This window comes from Leptonychotes weddellii, chromosome 12, assembly GCF_054177405.1.
Source record: "Leptonychotes weddellii isolate Sample4059 chromosome 12, ASM5417740v2, whole genome shotgun sequence".
Classification (NCBI taxonomy): Eukaryota; Metazoa; Chordata; class Mammalia; order Carnivora; family Phocidae; genus Leptonychotes; species Leptonychotes weddellii.
This window is the reverse complement of record NC_138380.1, coordinates 89,607,202-89,632,783: the sequence shown is the minus strand read 5'-3', so window position 1 is coordinate 89,632,783 and position 25,582 is coordinate 89,607,202. Positions and strand designations below refer to the sequence as shown.

The window sequence follows — 25,582 nt, the reverse complement described above, 5'->3', positions numbered from 1 at the left end:
AACCTGCCCCCGGGGTGTGGCAACTTTTTGCACTGCCCCTGATGTTTATAGCAATGGAGAGTTTGAGTTTTAGATTTAGTCTGCAACTTGGTTCGTGCAGGAGGCTGGCCAGGGCATAGAGCCTTTGCCCCCACCACCCAGCCCTCCCTGCCTCAGGCTCCCGCATCCCCTGATGCCTGGCTCTCACGCCACCTGGTTATGCGGTATGTGCACCTCGGGGAAGGAGGGGTGCGAGTGGAGGGACTCACCAAGGACTACCAGGAGTGACAGCGCTGGGATCTGGACCCAGGTGGCCACTCCAGGGCCCCTGCTCTGACCTCTACATCATGCACCTGGGGAGGCTGCTTTTAGTCTTCCCATTCTGCAGAGGAGGAAAACTGAGGACCAGAGAGTGAGTGGAGCTATTTATTCATCTTAACATCCAACGTCAGGCCCCAGCTAACACCACGGCGACCTGTGCCCAAATATTATTACATAGCGCAGATTCATTCCTTTCTAGGTAACTGTCCTGCCGAAGACTCTCTCAGGATCTGTTAAGAATATTTACACCGAGCGGCTCTCTCTCACATTTGTTAGTTCCAAATCTGTGTGGGTGGATCAGGGCAGTGGCAGTCTGTAGCATGGCGGTTCTCAAAGTGGGGTTTGCCTGGGAACTTGCTGGAATGCCAATTCTCAGGCCCTGCCCCAGATCTCCTGAATCAGAAACTCTCAGGGTGGAGCCAAGTAAAATGTGTTTTAACAAGCCCTTTGGGGGTGATTCTGATGCTCACTTAAGTCTGAAAAATACTGACTTAGCATATGATGCCCTCACATATATATCATTCCTGTCTGAACGTTCCACTTGATTAGAACTACGTTCAAGGTACTGGGAAAGGGGAACACCTTGGTCTGGCCACTTCTGGAAGGATAGATGGAAAGATAACACGTTTCTTTACCCGTCTTGCCAATTTCTCTGCTAACAGGCTTGCCCGGGGACACTGTTAATTTCTTTTCCACTGGCCCCAACACCTCTAGGAACTGCTCTACGGAAAGTACTTTTAGAAATTACCAATACTGATGATCATGTTGTGAGTCTATCATCAGGTAACAAACATGCATACAAAGACCGCGTTTTTGAAAATGTTTCCGATGAGCCGGGACGTGGCTGAAAATATTCCCACTCTAAGACCTGAATACAGAAACCCCAAATTTTTCAGACCAGATGATAAGAAAAAATCCTCTAAAATAAGAAAATAGACGCGTTTTCCTTTTCCAAAACTAGTCATGTCCTTGAAAATAAGCCTTTCCTTTTCATTCAGGATATTAATGTTAGCAACAGTTGCATATAAATAAGGCTTTCCAAACAAACATCTTATCTTTATATGGAAGGAAGTTCATGAAGAAGGAATTGACGTTTTTCCCCAACAATGACAACAATACATTTTTGGGTTCCTTTCCCAGAAATTAGTAAATAACAAAATACCTTTCATTTAAAAAGGAAAAAAAAATGGTGCTAGCAAATGCTTAAATCTAATCCATATGCCACTCATATGCTTAAAAAAGGAGAGGGTTTCTGTGAGCCAATTTCTCCACTCATTCTGTGCCAAATAAAATAGATTTCAGTAAAAAGCTTTTACTGCCTCACAGGGAACTCTGTTCATTATTCAGGGTATAGAGAACTGTTTACTTTTCATTCAGAATTCCCGATTCTCTACTTACTATACATTTTCCTATTCCAGCAGACTTTATCCACTCTGGAGAAGTACGTTAAAATCTGAAAAACACCACATCTTCTCTGGATGGAAGACGGTTTTAAAATGCTGATTTGGCTTAGCATCTACATGCTATAACATTAGGGAAACGCGATTCTCATTGGGAAAAAAAAACAAAAAACGTAAGTGATCATGATCCTGGAATTCGTGATTTTCACTGAGAAAGAAATATCCTTCCCAATCGAAAGCAAAAAGACGTCCCCAGAGGGGACTGGTTGAAAAGTGCTAAATGCTAGAAATATGATCTGCGGGTTATGAAAAAGTTCAGACTCTAAACCCCAGCAAAATAAAGAGGCACACGGCACACACCCACCAGAAGTCACCGTGTTTGATTTACACCCTTTAACCATGCAAGCGTACCACCAAATGAGGTGCCATTTGCGCCTAAAGTTCTTCGCATCAGAAGATAGCTAAGATATCATGGAGACCTCAAAACAACTTCGTGGCATTAGAAAATGCTTAGGAAGCCCAAAACTCAAAATACTTTCTTTTAAAATATGTCCTGTTGTAGGCTTTTCCAACAGATCACTGGGGCGCGGCCGGAAAGGTCTGTAGATGGGAATGGGGGAGGGGGGCAGTCTCTGGGGATAAAGATCACCCCTGGAGGGAGAGAGGAAGATTTGTTAAGATTAGGACTGATGGACAGACGGGGAGCGCCTCGGTCGTGGCATACGTGATTGAGCATCCGACTCGGTTTTGACTCAGGTCATGGTCTCTGGGTCATGAGATCGAGCCCCACACTGGGTTCCATGCTCAGTGTGGAATCTGCTTGGGACTCTCTCTCCCTCTCCCTCTGCCCCTCCCCATTGCTTACATGCTCGCTTGCTCTCTCTAAAATAAATAAGTCTTTAAAAAAAAAGACTGATGGACAGACAGACAACCAGGATAAAAAGGAAACTAAGTGAGAAGTCTGCGGCTCCAGAGTCCCCCTCAGATAACTTCTAACCATGATCCCGGGCCAAGCCTCCCACCTGGGAGGTACAGACTTAGTTTCAAGTTTATTTTAAAGAAGAGCCATTTTATGGAATGAGCAAAAAAGGGTTCCAACCAAGACTAGCAGGAATGTGAAGCACTCGGCCTATATAAAGCAGGGACAAGCCAAGGGACACCAAGGCAGAAGGAAAGGAAATTAAGCCCCTATGGGAGAATAAATGTGTGTTTTGTAAAGTTCCTGTTCATGCTGGGCTGTCCCCGCCCCCCGCCTCCGCCAGGAACCCGGGGCGCCCGTCACTGGGAAACCTCTGAGCTTCATGAAGAACAATGCATCCTCACTGACTCTGCAGGCTGACCCCGTGTCTGAGAATACGGATGGAGCTGGTCTGCCTTGGGGAACTCATCTTCTCTAGGATTCAAAAGCCCACTCCCATCCTGGCCACCCCGGGGGCTGTCCCCGCCACTGCCCACCCAAGTGAGGAACGATGCATTTGGAGAATATAAACCATACTTCCCAGTTTTACGGTGTCCCACTCCAAGCCCCAAGAAGAGGAGCCATGGCCAAGGAGCAGCCTGGCCCCTGGGAAGGGAGGTTTGGGGATTTCCAACAACGCTGCAAGGTGGCACTTGCAGACACGTGGCAGGAAAGAAGCCCAGTCGAGACCCCAGCTGCTGGGGACAGAGGCTGTTTCCCAGCCACACACAATGACAACCTCTTGCAAAGGGATTAAGTTGCTCTGAAGATAAACTTAACATGCACACTTCGTACATACGTGGTCTCCGCAAATGCCGTATCACACCGAAAGTGACTTACTCCCCGCTGTCCTGTGACTCTGACTTACTTGGGGCATCTTATATTAATATCACCTATCGTCCCTATCCCATACAGACTCCAGATTCTTCCAGTGCCCTGACCCATGCAATTTTCTCACGAAGCATTGGTGACGATGCCCAAAATTTCAATGCTAGAGGTAGAACAAATGCTAATCAGCAAGCACAGACCTCTAATGATTAAAAGCACAAAAAGTTTCCTACCTCCCATAACTGAAGTAGCATGGCATCTCACCTTTACTTCTACATAAAGCTTAAATATTGGCCTGAACACTCTCCCTGCTAAAGCCACAGATTTGAAGGATCGTAGGGCACGCAGGGAACTTCTAGAGAGAACTCACTGGTCCATCTAGTGGATGTGCTGGTCCCGAGAGCTGCCCTCTGCCTACCTTTTCCGAGGCCTTGTCCTGCGCTGGTGGCCCCGTGCCTGGCAGGGTCGGAGGAGGGGGTGCCCGCCGCTTCTTCAGGTCTGACTTCACAGACACCCCTGAGATGTTGCTGAGTGAGAGGGATGGACCCAACGTAATGGAACGGGAATTCACAGATGGGGAGTTGGGCGTTGTCAGGCAGCCCTGCAAAGGGGAGAGACAGACAGAAAATCTCATCAGTGTGAGATGACTTCTCTTGGGAGGATGCTCCAGCATGAACACAGTGCCAAACCGCCCATGCAAGCCTCCAATATCATTTCCACTGACGGGCTCGAATGCCCCGAGCAAAACCCGTATTCTCGCTTTGCCTTACAGCATACGATGCTGCGTGACAGATTCCTGCTGCAGGTTTATTTGCATCGTCATGAAGGAAACGGAGGATGCTTGCAACCTTTAACTCCACGTACCAGCTAGAATCAGTTAATACTCCCGACCAAACTGCAGGTATGTGAACTGAGCCTCCTTGAAACGTCAGCCTACCATCAGAACAAGGTCTTAGGGGCTGAAAAGTGGAAGGAAGAGTCAAGAAGCACATTGCTGTGGACAAGAAGACGGTCTTTAGGGGTGCCAAGGACACTGAATGCACCTCTGGCCACTCGGTGACCTCTCTCAAGGCTACCTGTTCCGGGCACTTTGGGGACGGACATACACAACTTAGGATCACCTGCCCAGGCCGGGATGGGGGAGGCTGGCTTTGGCCTCCCATGAATCTGCTAGAGATAGCACAGTCTCTCTCCTTCCTGGTGCTCAGGTGGGGCCACAAGAGCTTATTAAAGGTGTAGCTGCCAAGTAGGCACCTGCAAACCCTGTGAGGTGCGTGTGAACCCTCTGATCCCGCTGCAGTGCCCCAGCGTTGCTCGCTCTATAAAATGCGCAGCCTGATGTCTGGACTTTGCAGAGAGTAACTGCAGGGCTCCTGGATCATTCTCCACCCGGTCCCCCATCAGTAAGTTGCCCTGAGTAAAGTTCTGTGTAAACTGCATGGAGTCGCCTGCTCTGTTTCCCTGTCTCGAAGGGCCTTCTCTGTTTGGCGGTTACTTTACTGTCCCCCCCGACCCCACTTTCTAACACGGTCTGCCATCTTGAGAAGTAGCCTACTTGCTGCCAAGAATGGGCTTGGGTTTCTTTGAACCTTCAAAAGTTACGAACAAATGGAGATATGATATAAATGACGGCCGTGAAGACCAGTGACCGTGGATGCCATACCATGTGCTCAGTATCTAATATGCCAAAAATAAATGCAAGCCAACACTCGAATGAGCTGTTTCCACAGAGCAATTTCTCCAACTGGGCGTGGGGTATGGGGCGCTGGCAGGCTAAAGGGCACATCAGTTTTCAGTCTTCCCCCCGCCCCAGGGTCTGCTCAATCGAATCATGTAAGTGTTAGTGCAGAAAGAGGGTTTAGAGAACCAACACTCCAATTTCAAATTAAAAACAAAATGGTGGGGCGTTTGGGTGGCTCAGTCAGTTGACTGTCTGTCTCTCGATCTCGGCTCAGGTCTTGATCTCAGGGGCGTGAGTTCAAGCCCTGCACTGGGCTCCACACTGGGCATGGAACCTACTTAAAAAAAAAGAGAGAGAGAGAGAGAAGAGAAAAGAAAAAAACAAAGCAAAACAAAATGGAAGCCACACTCTGCCTAGGAGCCTCTTCTCCCCTGTCCTGACCAGTATACCTCCCCAGCACCCGGTGCCCAGGGCGCATTCCACCCCGAGGCCGGTGCAGCCAGGAAGTCAGCCCACATATGGCGGAGATATGCCATCCAGGTTCGACTTCTGCCTTTGCCCTTTACAAGTCACATGAACTTGGACACACTCCTTGATTCTTCTCTGCCTCCACTTATCTCCTGTAAAATGGGTGAATACCTGTACCTACCTCACAAAGTGATCACATGGGTTACTACACATGAAAGAACTTTAGGAGGTTCTTAGCACAAAGTGAACATCCAGTACGTGCTCGCTATTATGGTTATTATACATTTATTTATTGTCTCCCCGGTTACCATGTGGGACCCATGGGGACAGCGATTACTTCCTATTTCTGCAGCTCCTAACAATTCCCGGCGTGTCGAAGGCCCCAGAGCCAACATTTGCAGGAATTAATGACTGGGGGGATGAGAGCCTCTGGACAACTCCGCTCTCATGTTTGACAAAAGGAGCTTGCGGGGAAGCTTTCGTATGAACAATGGGCTCTCTGTATTTAAAATAAATACGTAGCAGGGCGTCTGGCTGGCTCAGTCGGTGGAGCATGCGACCCTTGATCTCAAGGTCGTGAGTTCAAGCCCCACGCTGGGCATAGAGCTTACTTAAAAAATAAAAATTAAAACAAGTACATAAAGGAAACCCATCCCATTCAGCAGCAGCCCATTATTACCTGCGCTCAGCCTCCAATCCTATTCTGTTCTGCCAAGTGTAGTATCATTCAGTTCCCTGAGAGCATTTTTGAGACTCAGATTTTCTTGTCCATCAATATTAAAGGCAAAGCAAACACCAATCTCTGGAGGTTGCTTTGAACGTCAGTTCATGCTTTGTCGTGGGATGCCGAGCACCAGAGGAATCCAGTGCCTTGTTCATCAAGTGCAGCATTCCACAGGAATCAGGTGGGGGATCTACAGGAAACAGCTCAACAGCCAGATAATCTGTTGATGCCTATTTTGGCTCCCATGGCAAAATGTAAAGAAAAAGTATAAATGTTTCTCCCAGCCCTTGCATCTGCAGACATCGGACTCCTTACCAAGCAAATAAGCCAATGCAGAACGAACTCTGAAACGCCGTCCCCTGCCTTACATATACCTCACAGCAACCGTGAGGCCCCAAGGAGACAGAACTTGCATCTACTTAACAATACAAGGTGCACATGATAAAATGATGTCAATGAAGCAAAGCAGAGGAGGGTCTTGAAGTCTGGAGCTGTGGCGGTGTTTCAGGGGATGGCTGGCTGGCTGGCTCGGACACCCCCAGGGCACGCGTTCTGGAGGTTTCTTGAAGCTTGTGAAATACGATGGAGAACTAGACACCAGGCCTGCATGGTTATTTCTGAAGGAGGCATGGCCCCGTTTGGCATCCCGCAAACACGACATTCTGGACGATGCATTTCACAACCTTGCTTCTAACTGCTCTGTTCACTCCGCCCTGTCTAGACTCAGAACTTCAATTCCTCTTGTCCTCAGTCCTCACCACAACTATGTGTGCCTGACTGATCACTCAACACTGCTATGAATTCACCTCTGTCCTCTCAATGCCCTGAGCGTTTTGTGGAAGCTCTGTGCAGAATACTCCCTAAAAGTACTTTACAGGTCAGCCATTGTGTATTGACTTCAGGCTTTAATCCTATAATCCTGTTGCCATTAAGAGCGCTCTGACATCTTGGTGAGGCATGGAACACCGTTCTCCTGATAGAGCGCCCCCCACGCATACACAAAGATCCCCATCTTTATAATAGGGAAATTCCATTGACTTCAAATTGTCGTCAACACCTAGCATATTTCTGTCACATTAGAGGTGGTTTCCTTCTTCTCTGATACGTATTTTTGGGAAGAATGGCCTCCTGAGGGCCAAGTAAGATGGTCTCAGAGAAAGCCAGAAGCCCAGAGCACACCCCATCCCAGGCCCCCCGTAAGCTGTGGTGTCTGTTACCCCAGACAGCGGGCTTCTCACGATCCATTATCTGTGTTGCTGGAACACCACTAAATTTTGACACAACAGGTTTATTTAGTCCAAATCTGCCCTATCTGGGCCGCACAGATCTCTCCTAACACCCCACCGTTCCCACTCACAGGCAGGCAAATCTCAGGGTCCATTAGACGGGGGTCCAACAGCATTGCTCAAGAATTCTGCTATTCAGTTGTGCTTCCCAACCTTCAACCATGGGCAGCCAAAATATCCAAAACATTTTGGCTGCCCAGAGGATATCTGTGGTTCAATGTCTTTTTTTTTTTCCTTTTTACCTTTTGACTCCCTTCATCCATTTCTCCACCCTCCCCACCCTCCACCTCTGGCAACCACGAGCTTTTTTTTTTTTTTTTTTCAGATTCCACGTATAAGAGAGGTCATGCAGTATTTGTCTTTCTCTGACTTATTTCACTTAGCATAATGCCCTCAAGATCCATCCATTTTGTCACAAGTGGCAAGATTTCATTCTTTTTCATGGCTGAATAATATTCTACCATGCATATGTAAAATATATATGTGTGTGTGTGTGTGTATACACTTCTTATATCTTCTCCCATTCAGTAGATTACCTTTCATTTTGTTGAGGATTCCTTTGTTGTGAAGAAGCATTCCAGTATGATGTAGTCCCACTTGTTTATTTTTGCTTTTGGTGTCAGATTCGAAAAATCATCACCAAGACCGACGTCAAGGAGCTTACTGCTGTGGTACTTCTAGGAACTTTATGGTTTCAGGTCTTACATTCAAGTCTTTAATCCATTTTGAGTTAATTTTTGTGTAATGGTGTAAGATAGTGTTGCAGTTTTCCCAACACCATTTATCGAAGAGACCATCTTTTCCCCACGGTACATCCCTGGCTCCCCTGTCATAAATTAATTGACCACGCATGCATGGGTTTATTTCTGGGCTCCTTATTCTGTGTCATGGGTCTATGTATCTGTTTTTATGCCAATATTATACTGTACTAATTACTATGACTTTGTAATACAGTTTGAAATCAAAGACCGTGGTACCTCCAGCTTTGTTCTTCTTTCTCAAGGTTGCTCTGGGTGTTCAGGGTCTTTTCTGGTTCTCTACAAATTTTATGATTATTTGCTCCATTTCTTTGAAAAATGTGATTAGAATCTTGATAGAGATTGCATTGAATCTGTAGATCGCTTTGAGTAGTATGGACATTTTAACAATATTGATTCTTGAAATCCATCAGCATGGAATATCTTTCCCTTTATTTGTGTCTTCTTCAACTTCTTTTATTAATGTCTTATAACTTTCAGCATGTAGGTCTATCATCTCCTTGGTTAAAGGTATTCCTCACTTTTTTTTTTTTTGATGCAATTGTAAATGGGATTGTTTTCTTAATTTCTCTTCTTGATAGGTTTTTTTTTTTTTAAAGATTTTATGTATTTATTTGAGAGAAAGAATGAGACAGAGAGAGAGCACATGAGAGGGGGGAGGGTCAGAGGGAAAAGCAGACTCCCTGCTGAGCAGGGAGCCCGATGCGGGACCCGATCCCAGGACTCCAGGATCACGACCTGAGCCGAAGGCAGTCACTTAACCAACTGAGCCACCCAGGCACCCCCTTGATAGGTTTTTATTAGTGTTTAGAAATGCTACCAATTTCTGGGATGCCTGGGTGGTGATAAGCATCAGAGCAATTCTGGGACATTTCTCTACTGGCAGGATCTCTTCTTAGAAGGAGCAAACCAAGAGCACCCCACTGGAATATCTGATTTTCTCTTAACGACACTCATTGAAGACACTGGGAGTCAGCTGCGATCCTCTCAGTCTTTTGCTGCAGGACTGTCTCAAGAGCGAGACCTGTTCACAGACATGTGAATGCACGGAGCGTGTTGATTACTTCCAATAGGCAACTTTAATGACAATTTCCGAAAGCCAGAACTTTCTGAAAAGCTTGTGAACAAAAAGGAAACGAGCCCCTGTGTAGATCAAGATAATAATATGGGCTGCTCATGCTCAGGAAGGCTGTGATCCTGGTGGAGAGTGTGCCATGAGGCCCAGGGGGCTCGGGAGACGAGCTTCAAGCCCAGTGGGCCCCTCGTGAGAGCGTAGACACAATCCAGGTACAGAGGCTTGGCGGGATGTGGAGGAGGAAAGTCAAAAAGTAAGCCATATGTACAGTGTAGCTGGAAGGCCAGGGCCAGGGGCCTGGCTGCATGTGGGGTTCACCGGGAGGAATCTGGGGAGGATTCCTGGGAGGACTGCAGCAGAGAACCATGGGCAAAAGACACAAACCCACACGATGTGTATGTGTGAGATGCCTGCTGGGGTCTGATGTGAGATTCCAGCTCAGGAAACTCAAGTATCATTTTGGGGGGAAATGTTCTCATTCATATAAATAATAAAACCCCAGTAACAAAGAAAGCAAAGGTTTTCCCTTTCAAATGTGCATGCAAATCTCTTATCATCTTCATGGTGGCACGTTCCAAATGCTGGCTTGGAAGTGTGGTGTGCTACGGCTCATCAGGAGTAAGATCTCACGTGTGGTGCTCTTGCGAGAAATGCGTTCCCCAAACCAAATGAGGACTCTCGTATGGAGTGGCTCGTGAGCATATGATTCATACCACGAGCTGCATGAAGAAAGGGAACAAGAACTCTAGATGTACATCTGTGTGAGCTAATCGAAGGGCATACTGAAAAGATACCACCCCGTGATGCAGAAACAAAAGCAAGGTGAGAACAAATTTCTTTGCACGACATCTGACTGTTTCTAACATGTGTATCACCTCAGGGAGGCTCCTCTGTAACTCTAAGTAACTGGGTCACGAGGTGGAGGAAATCAAGCTGAGGAGATTTCTCTTCTGGTGAATGAATCTTCAAGCAAAGTGGGACGATGTCTTTAAGAAGCAGGAAGCAAGCTGTGATTCCACCGTGGCTTTCTGGGTTGAGCTGACCAGCCCTCCAAAGCATTGTTCAAAACCCTCATTCCTCATCTGCACATTCATCATCACTGCTGTCTTCATGGATCACGTTGTAGAAGAGAGTGGCCACAAAATTCAATGTCCAAGGGGCACCCGGGTGGCTCAGTCGGTTAAGTGTCCAACTCTTGATTTCAGCTCAGGGTCATGAGATCAAGCTCTGAGTGGGGCTCTGCACTGGGAGTGGGTCTGCTTGAAATTCTCTCTCTCCCTCTCCCTCTGTCCCTCCCCCCTTGTGTGCATGTACTCTCTCTCTCTCTAAAAAAAAAAAAAAATTCATTATCCAAAATAGGTTTATCATAAGGGGCGCCTGGGTGGCTCAGTCGATGAAGTGTCTGCTTTCGGCTCAGGTCATGACCCCAGCGTCCTGGGATTGAGTCCCGCATCAGCTTCTCCCTCTCCCTCTGCTGCTCCCCCTACTTGTGCTCTCTCTCTCTCTCTCTCAAATAAATAAGTAAATAAAAATTAAAAAAAAAAAGCGAAATAGGGTTATCATCCAAATGGTCTAGGGAAAATGCCACACTGCAAAGAACACAGGACAACCGCATTTGGAGGACCATCCTGGACAGAGAAGTGCGGTCTCGCTCCCTGGAAGGGAATCGGAGCAGACACCTGTCAAGGGCAGAGGGATAAAGGGCTGACCTGGGGAAGGAGGCCATCTAAACTCCAGGTGTCAATAACAACGAACACGGGGAAGCATTCATTTTCTGAATATCGACCCAGTAGATCCTTGTAACAACTCTCAGAGGTGGGTAATCATAGGATTCCCATTCTGCAGGTCAAAAACTGGGGTGCTGTGCAAGTGGCTTGCCCAGGGCCACACCCCAGCATGTGCCAGAGCCAAACAGGCTGCTGGCAATGGGAAAGAGGTTCTCAAACTTGGTTGCACCCCAGAACCCCCACCCCCTGGAGCTCTGAGAGATGGGGAAGCCCAGGCTGCACCCCAGATGAACGTCAGCAGAGACTCTGGGATGGGACCAGGCATCTGTTGTTTTTCTTTTTTAAAAGATTATGCCAGAATACACCCAACCTAGAATTTACCATTTTAATCATGTCCAAGTGTACCATTCAGCAGCCTTATGTCTACTCAAATGTGGTCCAGCCATCACCACATGCATGTAGTTCTGGAACTCTCCACCACCCCAAAAGGAAACATTGCACACATCCTGGAGCCACCTCCCATTTTCTTCTCTCCCCGCCCCCCCCCCCCTTGCACCGCCAGCCCCGACGAACCATGACCATGCTTTTTTCTGATGCATGGACTGGTTACTGGTTACTTCATATAAATGAAACCAGACAACAGGTGGTTTCCGTGTCTGGCTTCTTTCCCTTAGCAGGCTTTCAAGGTTCATCCACGCTATGGTATATGTCAGAACTGTAGTCTTGCTATGGCTGAATAATATTCTTTTGTCTGGACAGTCCACATTCTGTTTACCCATTCATCTGGTGATGGACATTTAGATTGTTTTCAACCTTTGGCTTTGGTGAATAGAGATGCTGTGAACATCTGAGTACAAATGTTGCTTGAGAGCCTGTTTTCAGTCCTCATGGGCATCTAGGAGCGGGACTCTGGGTCACAGGGTAATATTCGATATTGAACTGACTGGGGAACCGCCAAACTCTTTCCCACGGCAAGCATGACACTCTGCTTTTCCACCAGCAAGGATGAGGTTTCCAATTCTTCCACATCCCTGCCAACACTTGCCATTTTCCTCTTTTTTTTAAATTTTTTTTTATCTATTTATTTAAGAAAGCACGTGTGCCCACAAGAGTGGGGCAGAGAGGGGCAGAGGGAGAATCTCAAGCAGACTCTGCTGAGCATGGACCCCGGCATGGGGCTCAATCTCATGACCCTGAGATCATGACCTGAGCCCAAATCAAGAGTTGGACGCTTAATCAAATGAGTGACCCAGATGCCCCATCCTCTTCTTTTTTGTTTTTTAATTATAGCCATCTTAGTGGGTGTGAAGTGTTATCTCATTGTGGCTTGGATTTGCGTTTCTCCAGTTAATCATGATGTTGAGCATCCTTTCATGTGCTTCCTGGCAACCAGGCATCTGCTTTTGGTGGTTGAGATTTAAGAGCCACAGGTCAAGGATCAAGGTTAAGAACCACTGCTCCTATCTTCTCCCCCAACCATCACACCACACTGCCTGGCTTACAGGTGTCTGGCTGTTCTCTCTCGGGACAGAGCCTCAGAGCATCAGCCGCCAGCATTTCGGGGGCCCCGGCCTCTGCGGGGGGCTGGTGTTTGCATGCATGACAACCCTCCACAAGCAGAGTCTGCCTGAGAGCTACAATCCTGCCCTAGGGACATCCTCTTGGGAAAGCACATCACAAAGCAAATGGCGATGTTTTTTCGGGGCATACCTTAAGTGGCTTTCATGCGTTTGAAGTAAATCATTCATAAACTTTGGTATTTTACTATTCACAAGTTACCAGTGACCCCACCCCTGACCCCTCTCTTTCTCTCAGAGGTTCTGATGCCCCAAAGGACACTCAGCTGATGCACTGCATGTTGTCATGGCGACAGGGAGGGGACCTCAGAGTACACACATCTTCAGGTCGCTCTTAGAGTTTGCCTGCAAAGTCCTCAGCAGGTTTCCTGAGGTTCTCCTTTGTGATCTTGTGCACCTGACCTTTAGGGCTAAGATTCTGCAGTTCTTCTGAAGTGCACGCTGTATTCCTCCATGAAGACACTAACTTTGGTTGCAGATAAAGAGAGAGGCAGGAGGAAGGTGGCTTCCGGGGAACTGCAAGTCCCATAGCATGGCGGGGGGTGGGTGGCCAGCCCAGGGTCCTGGGGAAGCTGGGGAGTCATAAGACAGGCCCAGAAAGAAGGTGCAGATGTTCCCATCTGAAGGCAGATAACACAGAGGGGGCATCACAGGAGATCGTGGTATCCCTCACAACCTTCCCGCTTCAGCGGGAACCAGCCAGGAGGAAAACCGAAGCGCCACGATGGTTACCAGCGGGATTGCTACAACACATCAGGAAACTGGAGAGAGACAGGTCTGTTGATAGGACTGCGATCCTGGGAGCGGGGTGATGCTCTCATCTTTCTGCAGGGAATCTGGGCAGCCAGTGGGTCCCAGCTCAGGGTTACAGGTAGATGGGCAAGGCTTCGGCGGGCAGACTCCTGCTCTCACTAATCGGGTCACAGGTGGGAGGACAGGTGGCAGTGTGAGGCCACCTCCCCAGGTGGAGGGGACAGAGGGTCAGTTTTCTCTCTTCTTCCCTCCCTGGTCTTTCTCTCTGATCTCAGGCTCCACTCTGGGGCCCCTGACCACGTCTCTCTTTGCTGGATTCTAAGGTCACCTGCACTAGCCCCACGCAGAAGTATGGCTGCTCTTCGGTCCCTCCCTCTTGCCAGCTGGGGTCCCCTCCTGACCGGCCCACTGGAGCCCCTTTTCCCTTCATCTTCTCCCTCAGGAGCAGCTGCTTCTCAAAGATGGCCCAGAGGTTCTTCCTAGCATGTGAGGTCTCCTTTTGGCCTTTCTCCTTTCTGGGTAACATTAATGCCTTCTGGCTTCCCACAGCTCATTCCCGAATCTCCCCAGCTCCCTCCCCGGGAAGCTGGCTAACCTTCCTACCCTGGGGCCCTCAGGGCTTCTGGCCTGCATCTGTCTGAGATCTGCTCCCCCAGCAGCCCTTCCGAAACAGGCCTGCAAGAGGCCATCAAGGGCGTGAGCCTTCCAGAATGTCAGCGAAGGGTGCGTGTGTGGATGACTCAGGTGCACCCCCGTCCTGGGTCCTGCAGAGAATCACTGTCCCAGCCAGCCTCTGTGGAACAATGTCCCCCTAATTATGCAGAGTGCGTGTGTGTGTGTGTGAATATGCATACACACACACACACACGTACAGTAACTCCTTTCTGCCACAAACAATCTCCCAGCATTCCCATTTTATCCCAGAAACTTCAGGCCCTGTTTCGGGATCACTGTGCCATGCCCCTGAGACAAACCTCACCTTCCTTCCTGGGTTGGGGTTGGCTGTCAGGCCCTGCACAGGGTCTCCTGGCCTGGACAGAAGGTCCACCTGCTGGTTTACTGAACAGGCACCCCACTAGCTCCCCGCATCCCTCTCCCTCTATCCGAGTCCGAGGGCAGCTCATCGTCCACAAAATAGCTCTTCCCACAGGCTTGGCTGCCTCTTGGCTGGTTTCTCCTCCACTCTTATCTGTAAGTCAGTGTGAAACACCAGTGTCAGTCGCCTTTCTTACAAATTCCAGAAAGGCCACAAGTACCCGAGTTCTGAGGCCCATGGTGCTGGATCATTTCCCCCCAGAACACCACTCACCGGGTGATTGCCCTGGAACCTTCTGCACCTGAGGGTCCTAGGCAGGTGTGTCCAGGTTCCTGGTTTCTCCCCAAGTCACACTTGCTTCTGGAGTCACTCACGCACATGTCTGTGTGTGCGTGTGTGTGTCCCACACCGGGAGCCAACACCGTCCCTGCTCTGGCCACAGCTTTCTCTCTCACTTTATGAGCAACGTTCAAGCTGGCTGCCCCATTTCCTGAAGCGAGCATAGAAAGCGATTCTTCTCATTTTTTGGGTGTTTGGGGGATTTGCTGTCTCACAGATTTGAGTTACTGCCAAATGCATTTCACTTATTTTTCCAGAACGTCTGGGATATGGACACAAACGTTGTCACTTACTTCAGACCGTTCTCACATTTTTTTTCCCCTTCCATTAAAAACTGTGGCAGGTGACATTCTCTAGGGCATTTGTGTGCATGCTAGTGTGTGCACGCACACACACACACACACAGAACAGAGTACTTATCACTTCCATAGACCCTTAGACACGGGAGGCAGAGAGGGGGACCCCAAAGGTGTTGAGGTGCAGAGAATGGTCACGCCCTGGCTCCATGGTCACTGAAGTGGCCTGTGCACCCTGGTGGTGGTTCAGCAGAGTAACCCGACCCTGCTCACCCACCAACAGGAAAGGCACACAGCCTGGGCACATCCCACACTAAGATCAGCACCGGTGTGGACCCCAGAAACCGCCTCGCCTCAGCGTTCCAGGAAGGACCCCAATACACAGAGCTGCCATGGATCATTAAAATTACATTGAAATGGTCACATTACTCTTCTTCTATTTTGAGTGCCCTGGACCTAAATGTTACGATTTCCCGGAGAACCTGCAGGGAGCAGGTGATTCTCAATCCTCCAGGAGAAAGCAGAAACTCTATCCGTGGCCCTGGGATGCCCCCAGCAGATGTGCCCAGGGGGCCTCACCACCTGCTTGCCCATGGCCTGTCCGTGGCCATCCGTGGCCCGTCCCTGGCCGATCCTTCCTCCGGGCGTCCAGGTACTTTAATGATCTGTGTTTAAAAGAGCCACTTCTGGCTTATATGTCCCATGATCTCAGGACAAGCCACGCCCTTAATTAAAGGTCATGATTTGCACAGGTCCACTTGGACAAACCTGCCCTCACCCTTGCCGCGTGATTCGCCTCGGATCTGGTGGGGGTAGGCGCAGGGGCTGGTGGGGGTCTTCTAGACCTTTCTATGTCTCAGGGCTGAAGTGGGAATGCTCCGGCCATTCCAGCCCAGACACTCTCGGGGTCAGATCCTCCCTCCCTGGTGGGGCCTCAAGGATCTTCAGAGAGAGGCAACCAGTGACCCCCACCAGCACCGCAGACCCTCCTCTATGGTTACGGCATGTTTCCCGAGGGCTGAGGACCACCTGCCCTAGCCCGCTGGGGGTCATCACTGTTTTGTGCTTGAGTTTCCCCCAGATTCCAGTTTTGTCGTCCTTGGTGGGTCCTGACCACCACGGGGGACTATAAGGTTCCTATGGGACATGTCATGTCTCCAGGAAGAAGCCCATGGTGCAAAGGATGCCTTTTACCTGCACGCCATTTGCTTGTCAAACTTGTCAAACCCATCTCCCCTCTGGTCTATGAGAGGAATCAAGAACTTCTGATCGAGGGGCACCTGGGGGGCTCAGCTGGTTAAGCATCTGCCCTCAGGTCAGGTCATTGATCCCGGGGTCCTGGGATTGAGCCCCACATCCATCAGGCTCCCTGCTCAGTGGGGAGTCTGCTTCTCCCTCTGCCCCTTCCCCTCCATCCCTTTGCTCATGCTCTCTCTCAAATAAATAAATTCTTTAAAATAAAATAAAATAAAATAGAATAAAAGTTGATGAGGCTTTCAAATGCGCCATTCTTGCTTCTTAGTAATATATCACCGTTAATTTTGTTTGTTGCTCCCAATTATTAAGGCTGGTAGTTACACATAGTCACAAGACAGGTAACAAATGATTTTCTTGTTTTTCTGTTTATTTTATTATCTTCTGTAGCTTTGTAAATTATTTTATCCTCTTTTTTAAGATTTTATTTATTTAACAGAGAGACACAGTGAGAGAGGGAACACAAGCAGGGGGAGTGGGAGAGGGAGAAGCAGGCTTCCCGCTGAGCAGGGAGCCCAATGCAGGGCTCGAGCCCAGGACCCCGGGATCATGACCTGAGCCGAAGGCAGACGCTTAACGACTGAGCCACCCAGGTGCCCCTATTTTATCTCTTTTTAAATTTAATTTAATTTTTATTTTTTCATCATGACAAGTGCACTCCTTCATCCCCATCACCTATTTCTCCATCCCCCACCCACCTCCCCTCTGGTGACCATCAGTGTGTTCCCTAGAATTGACAGTCAGAGTCTATTTCTTGGTTTCTCTCTCTCTTTTTTCTTTCCCTTTGCTCATTTATTTTGTTTCTTAAATTCCACATATGAGTGAGATCATATAGTGCCTGTATTTCTCTGACTTACTTCGCTTAGCATTATACTCTAGCTCCATCCATGTCATTGCAAATGGCAACTTTCAAATAACTAGAATAAAAATAAGGAATCATCCATGTGTACGCTAAAACAAATGAAATCTCCCCGAATTTACTTGTCTAGTGAGATTTCATCACTGAATAGATTTTTATTTGGTTAATTAATATTAATATTTCAATTTACTTAGTGAGATTTTGAAATTTAATTAAAAATCAATTTGTTAATTAATATTAATATTTTATTACTGGAATAGTCAGTCATTCCACTACCGAAATATTATTAATGAAAAACTGACACATTTAATATGTGTCATTGATTTAAAGTTGCTGGAGATTTTGCTGACGCTTTTGTTTTTGGTTTACAGCATGTTCAATGACGTAAAATCACATATGCAAGGTTCTAGTCTCCTACAAAGTAAATGAGTAAAATGGCTGCTAACGGCGAGTGGATTTGAACTCAAACCATTTCCTTAGAGCCTCTCCTGTGTTACCATCCAGGAAAGGAGCAGAGAGCAGGAGACACAGAAAGGAGGACTCAGGCTCCATGGCCCCACCTCAGGGGTAATGTCGGGGGCTGCCAGCTACCCAGAAAGCCCACTCTCCTTCCTCTGACCTCACTGTAGGTACTGTCACTCGGGAGCCAGGCACGCTACTCTTCCCGGGCTCCTTGCAGCCACCTGCAGCCTTGTCATCAAGGAAACGTGAGTTGACATGAGGTGCAGAAACTTCCAGACCAGCCTATGGAGACCTCCTGCAGGGTCCCTACATCATCACTCCTTCCAACCGATGGAGAGGCATATGACAGGGACCATCTCAGACTCCTGTGTTGTTGGAAGGTTACCGCTTGATCCCTGCAAGGATCGCATCTTAGGAGGTCTATGAGAGGAATCAAGAACTTCGGGGGGCTCAGTTGGTTAAGCATCTGCCCTCAGCTCAGGTCATTGATCCCGGGGTCCTGGGATCAAGCCCCGCATCCATCAGGCTCCCCGCTCAGTGGGGAGTCTGCTTCTCCCTCTGCCCCTTCCCCTCCATCCCTTTGCTCATGCTCTCTCTCAAATAAACAAATTCTTTAAAATAAAATAAAATAGAATAAAATAAAGTAAAATAAAAAAAATAAAGGAGTAACAAACTATGCAGAAATCAATTTTCACTGGCTGCACTCCTGAACATGGCATGCATGCATTTGATGGGTACATATAAGCCCCTCCTCCTCGTTCCAAGCTCTGCACTAGTCACTAGCCATACAACCATGAAAATAAAATAATAATAATAATAATAATAATAATAATAATAATAGGGGCACCTTGGTGGCTCAGTCAGTTAAGCATCTGACTCTTGATTTCGGTTCAGGTCATGATCTCAGGGTCCTAGGATCAGGCCCCGTGTCAGGCTCAGCCCTTAGTTCGAGTCTGCTTAAGATTCTCTCTCTCTCCCTCCCTCTGCTCCTCCCCCCACTTGCACATTCTCTCTCTAAAATAAATAAATAAATCTTAAAAAAAAAAAGAAAAATAAGAGCTTTACTCAGAAATACAGAGACTACACAGCTCATACATAAGCTTGACTTCCCTCAGATTCTGACCCCCTTCCCCATGCGTTAAGACCAACTCAGGAGCTGGGGACCTGTGGGGGGGCATGTGAATAGAGCAGCATCCGAATCAGTAAAGTGTTGACTCAATGGAACCTAAATAGAGGCATGACATCTGCTTGGGAATACTCAGGTCCCAAGCCACAAGTTGTTTGGAATCTGCTCTATGTCCCATTGTGATGATTTACACAGAGGAGGGCCTTTGTCATCAGGAGCCAAAAGGTGAATGCTCACTTTGGCCAAACTCTACTCAACCACACAGGACTCACAGCCCATCAAGACAGAGCAGTCTAGGAAATTCAAGTGCAAAGGAAAAATCAAACTCTTCCTTTCTGTAAATCATTGTATTTTCAAAGGAATAAGCTTCACCACCATCTGCATTTAGGATTTGCTCGTATTTTTGCTTTAAAGCTAGAAAACCATCCAGACAAGGCAGAAATCCGCTCTGCTAAAAGAAAAAAATAAATATCATAGACAAACCACTTAGGAAATATCGCTAACTATGTATTCTTAGAGTTCAACCAATATCCTCTGGCTAAATATGCAGGTGTGTATATGTTATATACATGCATATACAATACATAAAAATTTCTTTCAAGCCCACCATGGCAAATCTATTCTTTTCTTACTTTTTTATTTTTTGTTTTCTCTTTTTTTATCTCCTTGGAATGTCCACGCAGTGGTTACTGTTCAAGCTGGTGAAATTATCTCAGTTTCCAAAGCACGATGCCAACATTTCTGAAATGCCCCTTCCTGAAAGCTGATCTGAGTATCTCCTCCAGGAGGAGATGCCAGCCCTCAGCGCTCACCAGATGATCATCGCGAGCACCTGGCCCATTCCCCATCCCCGAGCAGGCCTGCCTCCCCCCAGGTTCTCCTGATGGATGATGGACCACCTTGGAGGCTGGGTCCCCGCAGGGCCTGCCCCTCTCTGCACAGACCTTCCTCATGCTGCAGCCGTCCTTCTACTCGCTGACTCCACCCCTCGCCAGCGCTTGGGGTCTTGGTTCTCAGTCACAGCAGTGTTACCTGGGAGGTCCTCAGAAATCCCAAATCGCAGGCCCCCCCGGTCCCTTGGACCAGAATTCTTGCAAGACCCGCAATGCCCTTGCACTTGGAGTGTGAGCAGCCCCGAGCCAGGGGCTCCCCTTGTGTGTCTTTCCTGAATGCAGGGCTTGGCCTGGCTCCTCTCTGTACCCCAAGTGTCCTGGGGTCCCCTGTGTCTCCTAGGGCAGAGCCTCCATGAAAGTCTGCCCAGTGAGGGGCTGGGGGCAGGGGGCTGAGGGAGAGGGAGTACTGTGTGATGAGTTAGTTCAGAGGAGGCCCTGGGTTCTCTTCTCCTCCCTTGTGCTTTCTCTCCCTTCTCCCTTCCTTCTGTCCTTCCTTGTCTGTTTTTTTCTCAATGTCAACTCTTCTAATTCTGTCTCAAGATGCAGACTTCAGAAAACAAATCATTACGTACAGGGCTAAATAATATAAAAATCACCGCGCATTGTGTATGGACAAATACCCATTCGCCACCTTTATTAAAACACAAAACCGGAGGGCGCCTGGGTGGCGCAGTCGGTTAAGCGGCTGCCTTTGGCTCGGGTCATGATCCCAGGGTCCTGGGATCGAGACCCGCATCGGGCTCCCTGCTCAGTGGAGAGCCTGCTTCTCCCTCTCTCTCTGCCTGCCTCTCTGCCTACTTGTGCTTTCTCTCTCTGTGTCAAATAAATAAATAAAATCTTTAAAAAAAAAAAAAAACAACATAAAACCTTCCAAGGGGCCGTGACCCTCGGGGGCAGAAGGAGGGAAGGGGTCATGTCAGAGTCATACAGGCAGCTTCCTCTGTGTTTGTTGTACTTCTTAAAAACTCACAAAATGGTAGGAAGCAGATTTGGCTCCCTGGGAACATTTGTTAACTGTGGGCAGATGACACATGACTGTTTCTTTTATTCTGCGACTCTATAAATTGGGACTCTGCTGAAAAATTTCCCAAAGGAGAGACCCTCGCATGCGCTTTGTGTTGAAGGAAGGAATGGAGCCTGGGGAGGAGAGGGGAGGGGAGGGAAGCAGAGGCCACAGCCCTGCTCATTTGCGAGTCCTGGCCGGCAGGGACAGCTCCCCGGGAAGAAAAGGAAGGAATCCCGGTACACGGGAAAGGTTAAGATGGAAAAATCAAGAGAGTGGCACAACCTGGGAAGGGGAGCAGGGGCCACGGAGCAGGGAGAAATCCAGGGCTTGGGAAGCCTCCAGGCTCCAGGGTGAGAGAACCGTCCAGAGGGATCCGATTCATGCCACCAAGGAGCCCAGCCTGGAGGAGGTGAGTGATGGCAGAGAACGCTCCAGGGCATGGACCTCAAGAGGCAAATCTCTTTCAGCGTCAGGAGGGAGGAGATCCAGCAGATGGCAGCCCCAAGGCATTTCCCACCCGGCCAGCAAGTCCCTGGACAAGCTGGAAAGGAAAGGCGTGGAGCTCAGAGGCCAAGGGATGCCCAGGAAGAAAGCTCATTTTAACAAAAGGTGGCATTTCCTTCTCTGTTACCAGGGACTTCAGGAGGCTGTCAAGGGCAGCGCAGCGAACTTTGGACACAGGTCGACACATCCTGAGTAGATGCGGGAGGCTGGAGTGCGGCTAGAGGCCAGGGAGGAGGCTGCGGGTGCAGTGACAGGCCAAGCTGGGAGAATAGGCAGGACAAGGGTTCAAAGGTAACTCGAATGCACAGACCTGGGAGACCACAGCGTGGGCAAGCTCCAGCTTTGGTTCTTTCTCAAAAGGCCAGATGGACGCCCAGGAAAGCGTGTCTAGGACCCTGGAGGATACTCCCTGATGGGAAGAGGTGGGGAGAGTGTCTGGGAGGGGAACCCATGGAGGACTCTTGCACCAAATGAGGAGAGGCTACTCTGGGCAGTGCGGTGCCTTGTTGGGACCCACCTTCTGGAAGCCTCACTCTGCCTGCTAAATGCACCAGCAGGAACCTAAGGGGCGAGGCCGCAAAGGAGGTCATGGACGCACAGCCAGCCACCGGGAGAACTGCACCGTGGTGACCCCCGGAGCAGAGAGTCCCACGTACCGGGAAGGTGGCAGACACGGTTTGAGGATGGCCCGCGGATGGCATGGGATAACAGAGGGAACATGCCCAGGTTATGGTCTAAGACCCAGGAGGAGAGAGCTGCCATCTCCTGAGATGGGACGGACGCCGAGGGGCTGGGAGCTCGCTTCTCTCCACTGACCTGGTGTCACAAGCAACTTAAATGCCATTCACGGAACCAACGCACCTGCTGGCTACTTAGACTCGGTCTTACACCTGCCTGTCAAAGAGCAGGGAGAAGGTCATGAAGGACATGCAGACAGTACGGAAAAAGAGATATTCATGTCTTATGGGAACACAAGGAAAATCAGTATTTTCAAAGGGACATTTTCTACCTCTCATCCCTACAAACATCACGTTTTCAGCCAAAAGGTTAAAAATCCATGTCTCTTCTTTTCATTCTGGGAACCAAGTATTGGCATTAGGCACTGTCAATCAACTTCAGTTATATATTATTCTCATTCTAAGAATCACATGCTCAGGGCGCCTGGGAGGTTCAGTTGGTTGAGCATCTGACTCTTGGTTTCGGCTCAGGTCATGATCTCAGGGTCGTGAGATCGAGTCCTGCATCGGCTTCCATGTGCAGCGTGGCGTCTGCTTAAGATTCCCTCTCACTCTCCCTCTGCCCCTCCCCTCCCCATGCGCACATGCTCTCTCTCTCTCTCTCTCTCTCTACAATAAATAAATAAAATCTTAAAAAGAAAGAAAGGCTCAAGAAAACACACGAAGTGACAGAAGACTGGGCTGGGCTGTAGGCATTCTATGGGATTCCTGCCTTCCACTTTTAAAACTTTCCATATGCCGTCTTTCTCTTAATTTTGAATACAAAACGCTTTAGAAAGGCACAAAGCCATCAAAACAGCTCTTTGAAATTGATTTATAACCAAAATGAGTTCTACATCACAAACATGTGGCTCAGCCCTCCGGACGTATTTTTCTGCTCTCAATATGTGGACGTTCCAAAAACGAAATCTGAGCTTTTCTGAGGCCTGGCTCTGCTTGTGGAAACACTGACCCCTTGTGGCAGCAGTGAGTCAACACACACTCCCGGGAGAAGCTCCAAGTTCTTCGGGATCCACTAGAGACAGGATTCTTCACGGGCTCGGGCACCCTGGGGTGCAAGTACAGCGTCTCTGATAAACATGGGACTCGGGGCAGCTTAAACTGTGGAATTTCCTTTACAACTTAGTTTTGAATAACTTTTCCCAAAAGTGCTGTTTTACTGGTGGGCGTCCCTATAAACTTCTGGGCTCCTCACTGCAGGCCTCTGATGCTGCAGGTGTCCCCATCAGGGCCAGACTACTCTGTGGGGGACACTCCCACCTGGTTCCCAAACACGGATTAGGGCTTTGGATATGGAAATCACTTCCACCCATGAGAAGCAAGCACTATGCTGGTAGAGGATTTCCATAACTGCCTTAACAGGGCAAAGGGTCAAAGGGCCCCAGATAATTTTAAGGTTTTTTGTTTTTCTGTTTGTTTTGTTTTGGTTTTGGTTTCTTAATTGAGACAGTGATTTTTGAAAATCAGTCACCAAAGGACTTTTTAACTTTATGGTAACGAATAGTGCAATGGTATCTGATATAACTCACGTTGATAAATTTTAGATTGGTCAAATTTGTAGAATCTGGCTTTTTTTTTTTTTTTTAACAAAGACAAGGGGCCCATAAAAGGTCAGTTACTATGGTTCATTTGCCGACTTGCCCAATGGCCCACAGTTAGTAACAGGACCAGGATGAGAACTTGGGTCACTTTCCTCCTCCATCAGAGCATTTTTCACTTTATGGGACCGATGTGGTATTTCTGGGTATGTGGCATTTTTGTGCACACAATTACAAATTAACTCAGGTACCTCATTCCATCAATGTGCATGATTTATCACTGCTGTTCATGTGATTTAGGGACAGGGCAGAGGATGGGGACAGAGGCCTGAGAGCAATGTCCCCTCACCATTAATCACATCCAGTGGTGACCGACCATGTCCCCTCCCTGCATCTCGGCGTCCAAAGGTGAGAGATGAGGGAATTGTGTGCTATGCATGGATACAGAAGGGAGAGTTTCCCAGAAAAATGCAAAATTCCATGAAAACAGCTTGACATTATTAGCGAGGTGATTATATTTACTGATTCAAGGGCCCTATGATTAAGAAAATGAAGATGATTCTTGGAACAGAGTAAACTTTGGTTTACATGAAATTAACTACCTTTTCAGGGAAGATCTAATGACTTATGGCTATCCCCATTAGGATACTTTCTTTTAGGGGCACCTGGTGGCTCAGTTGGTTGAGTGGCAGGTTCTTGATTTCCGCTCAGGTCATGATCTCAGGGTCGTGGGATCAAACCCTGGTTTGGGCTCTGCACTCAGTGGGGAGTCTGCTTGAGACTCTCTCTCCATCTCCCTCTGCCCCTCCTCCTGCTCACACACACACTCTCTCTCTTACTCAAAGAAAGAAATCTTTTTTTTTTAAAGATTTTATTTATTTATTTGAGAGAGAGAGAATGAGAGACAGAGAGCACGAGAGGGAAGAGGGTCAGAGGGAGAAGCAGACCCCCCGCTGAGCAGGGAGCCCGATGCGGGACTCGATCCCGGGACTCTAGGATCATGACCTGAGCCGAAGGCAGTCACCTAACCAACTGAGCCACCCAGGCGCCCCAAGAAAGAAATCTTTTTTTAAAAAGGATATTTTCTTTTAATGCACATCTATTCTCTTCAGACTCTTATGATGAACCACTCATATTTTCTCAAGGGAAAATAAGCAATAGTTTCTGCAAACTTTTTAATAAACTCTAAACGAGTTTACTCCCATTTCAGAATGCTTCCCAGAGTGTTAGGTGAGCTCTGTGATTGCTGACCGTGCAGGGTGGGTGGTTCTGTACCCACTACACAGACGGGGAAAGTGGAGACAGAGAGGTGCCCTTTGCTGTGTGAGATTGAAAGCCTCGCTCTCACACCCTAAGAGCAGGGCACTCAGCTACCAGTCACTGGCTTGGGGGGAAATTTATAAAAACAAGAGCGGAGTGCTCATAAGGGAAGTTCCATCACCAACACATCATGCTTGATAGATGCGAGCGTAATATCAAACATAAGACATAATGGACATAAAGAAATATGAATATGAGGGGCGCCTGAGTGGCTCAGTCGTTAAGCATCTGCCTTCGGCTCAGCTCATGATCCCAGGGTCCTGGGATCCAGCTCCACATCGGGCTCCCTGCTCGGCGTGGAGTCTGCTTCTCCCTCTGCCTCTACCCCCCAATCATGTGCGTGCTTTCTCTCTCTCTCAAATAAATAAATAAAATTTTTTTAAAAAAGAAATTGAGCATGAACATAAAATACTTAAGCAAACATAAGCACCTGTCCAGATTTGGTCAACCACTCAGCCTCTGGAAGCTGGCAGTTTCTGCGTCTTCATAAGGAGGATGAAAGATCACAGAACTCAGCACGGGCCCGTCATGGGTCGGCACGCGGTGGTCACCATCACTATCTGCCGCCATTATTTTGTTAAGTGCTGTCCTGCCCTATGGCTTCAAGCCCAGTAAACTCTGCTTTGGAGGCCAATAATGAATCTGCCACATTGCAGCTTCACTTATTAACTCTGGTT

At 48.2% G+C, this 25,582-nt stretch overlaps 1 protein-coding gene across 3 annotated transcripts in view; it reads right to left on the bottom strand.

Annotated features, from left to right (window-relative positions):
* COBL (cordon-bleu WH2 repeat protein) overlaps positions 1-25,582 on the bottom strand; it is an 88,314-nt gene that overhangs the window by 48,078 nt on the left and 14,654 nt on the right. For all 3 annotated transcript variants that reach the window (XM_081800790.1, XM_081800791.1, XM_081800792.1), the window contains one exon: positions 3,905-4,087. In XM_081800790.1, coding sequence (XP_081656916.1) covers positions 3,905-4,087 — 183 coding nt within the window. The remainder of the gene's footprint in view (positions 1-3,904; positions 4,088-25,582) is intronic.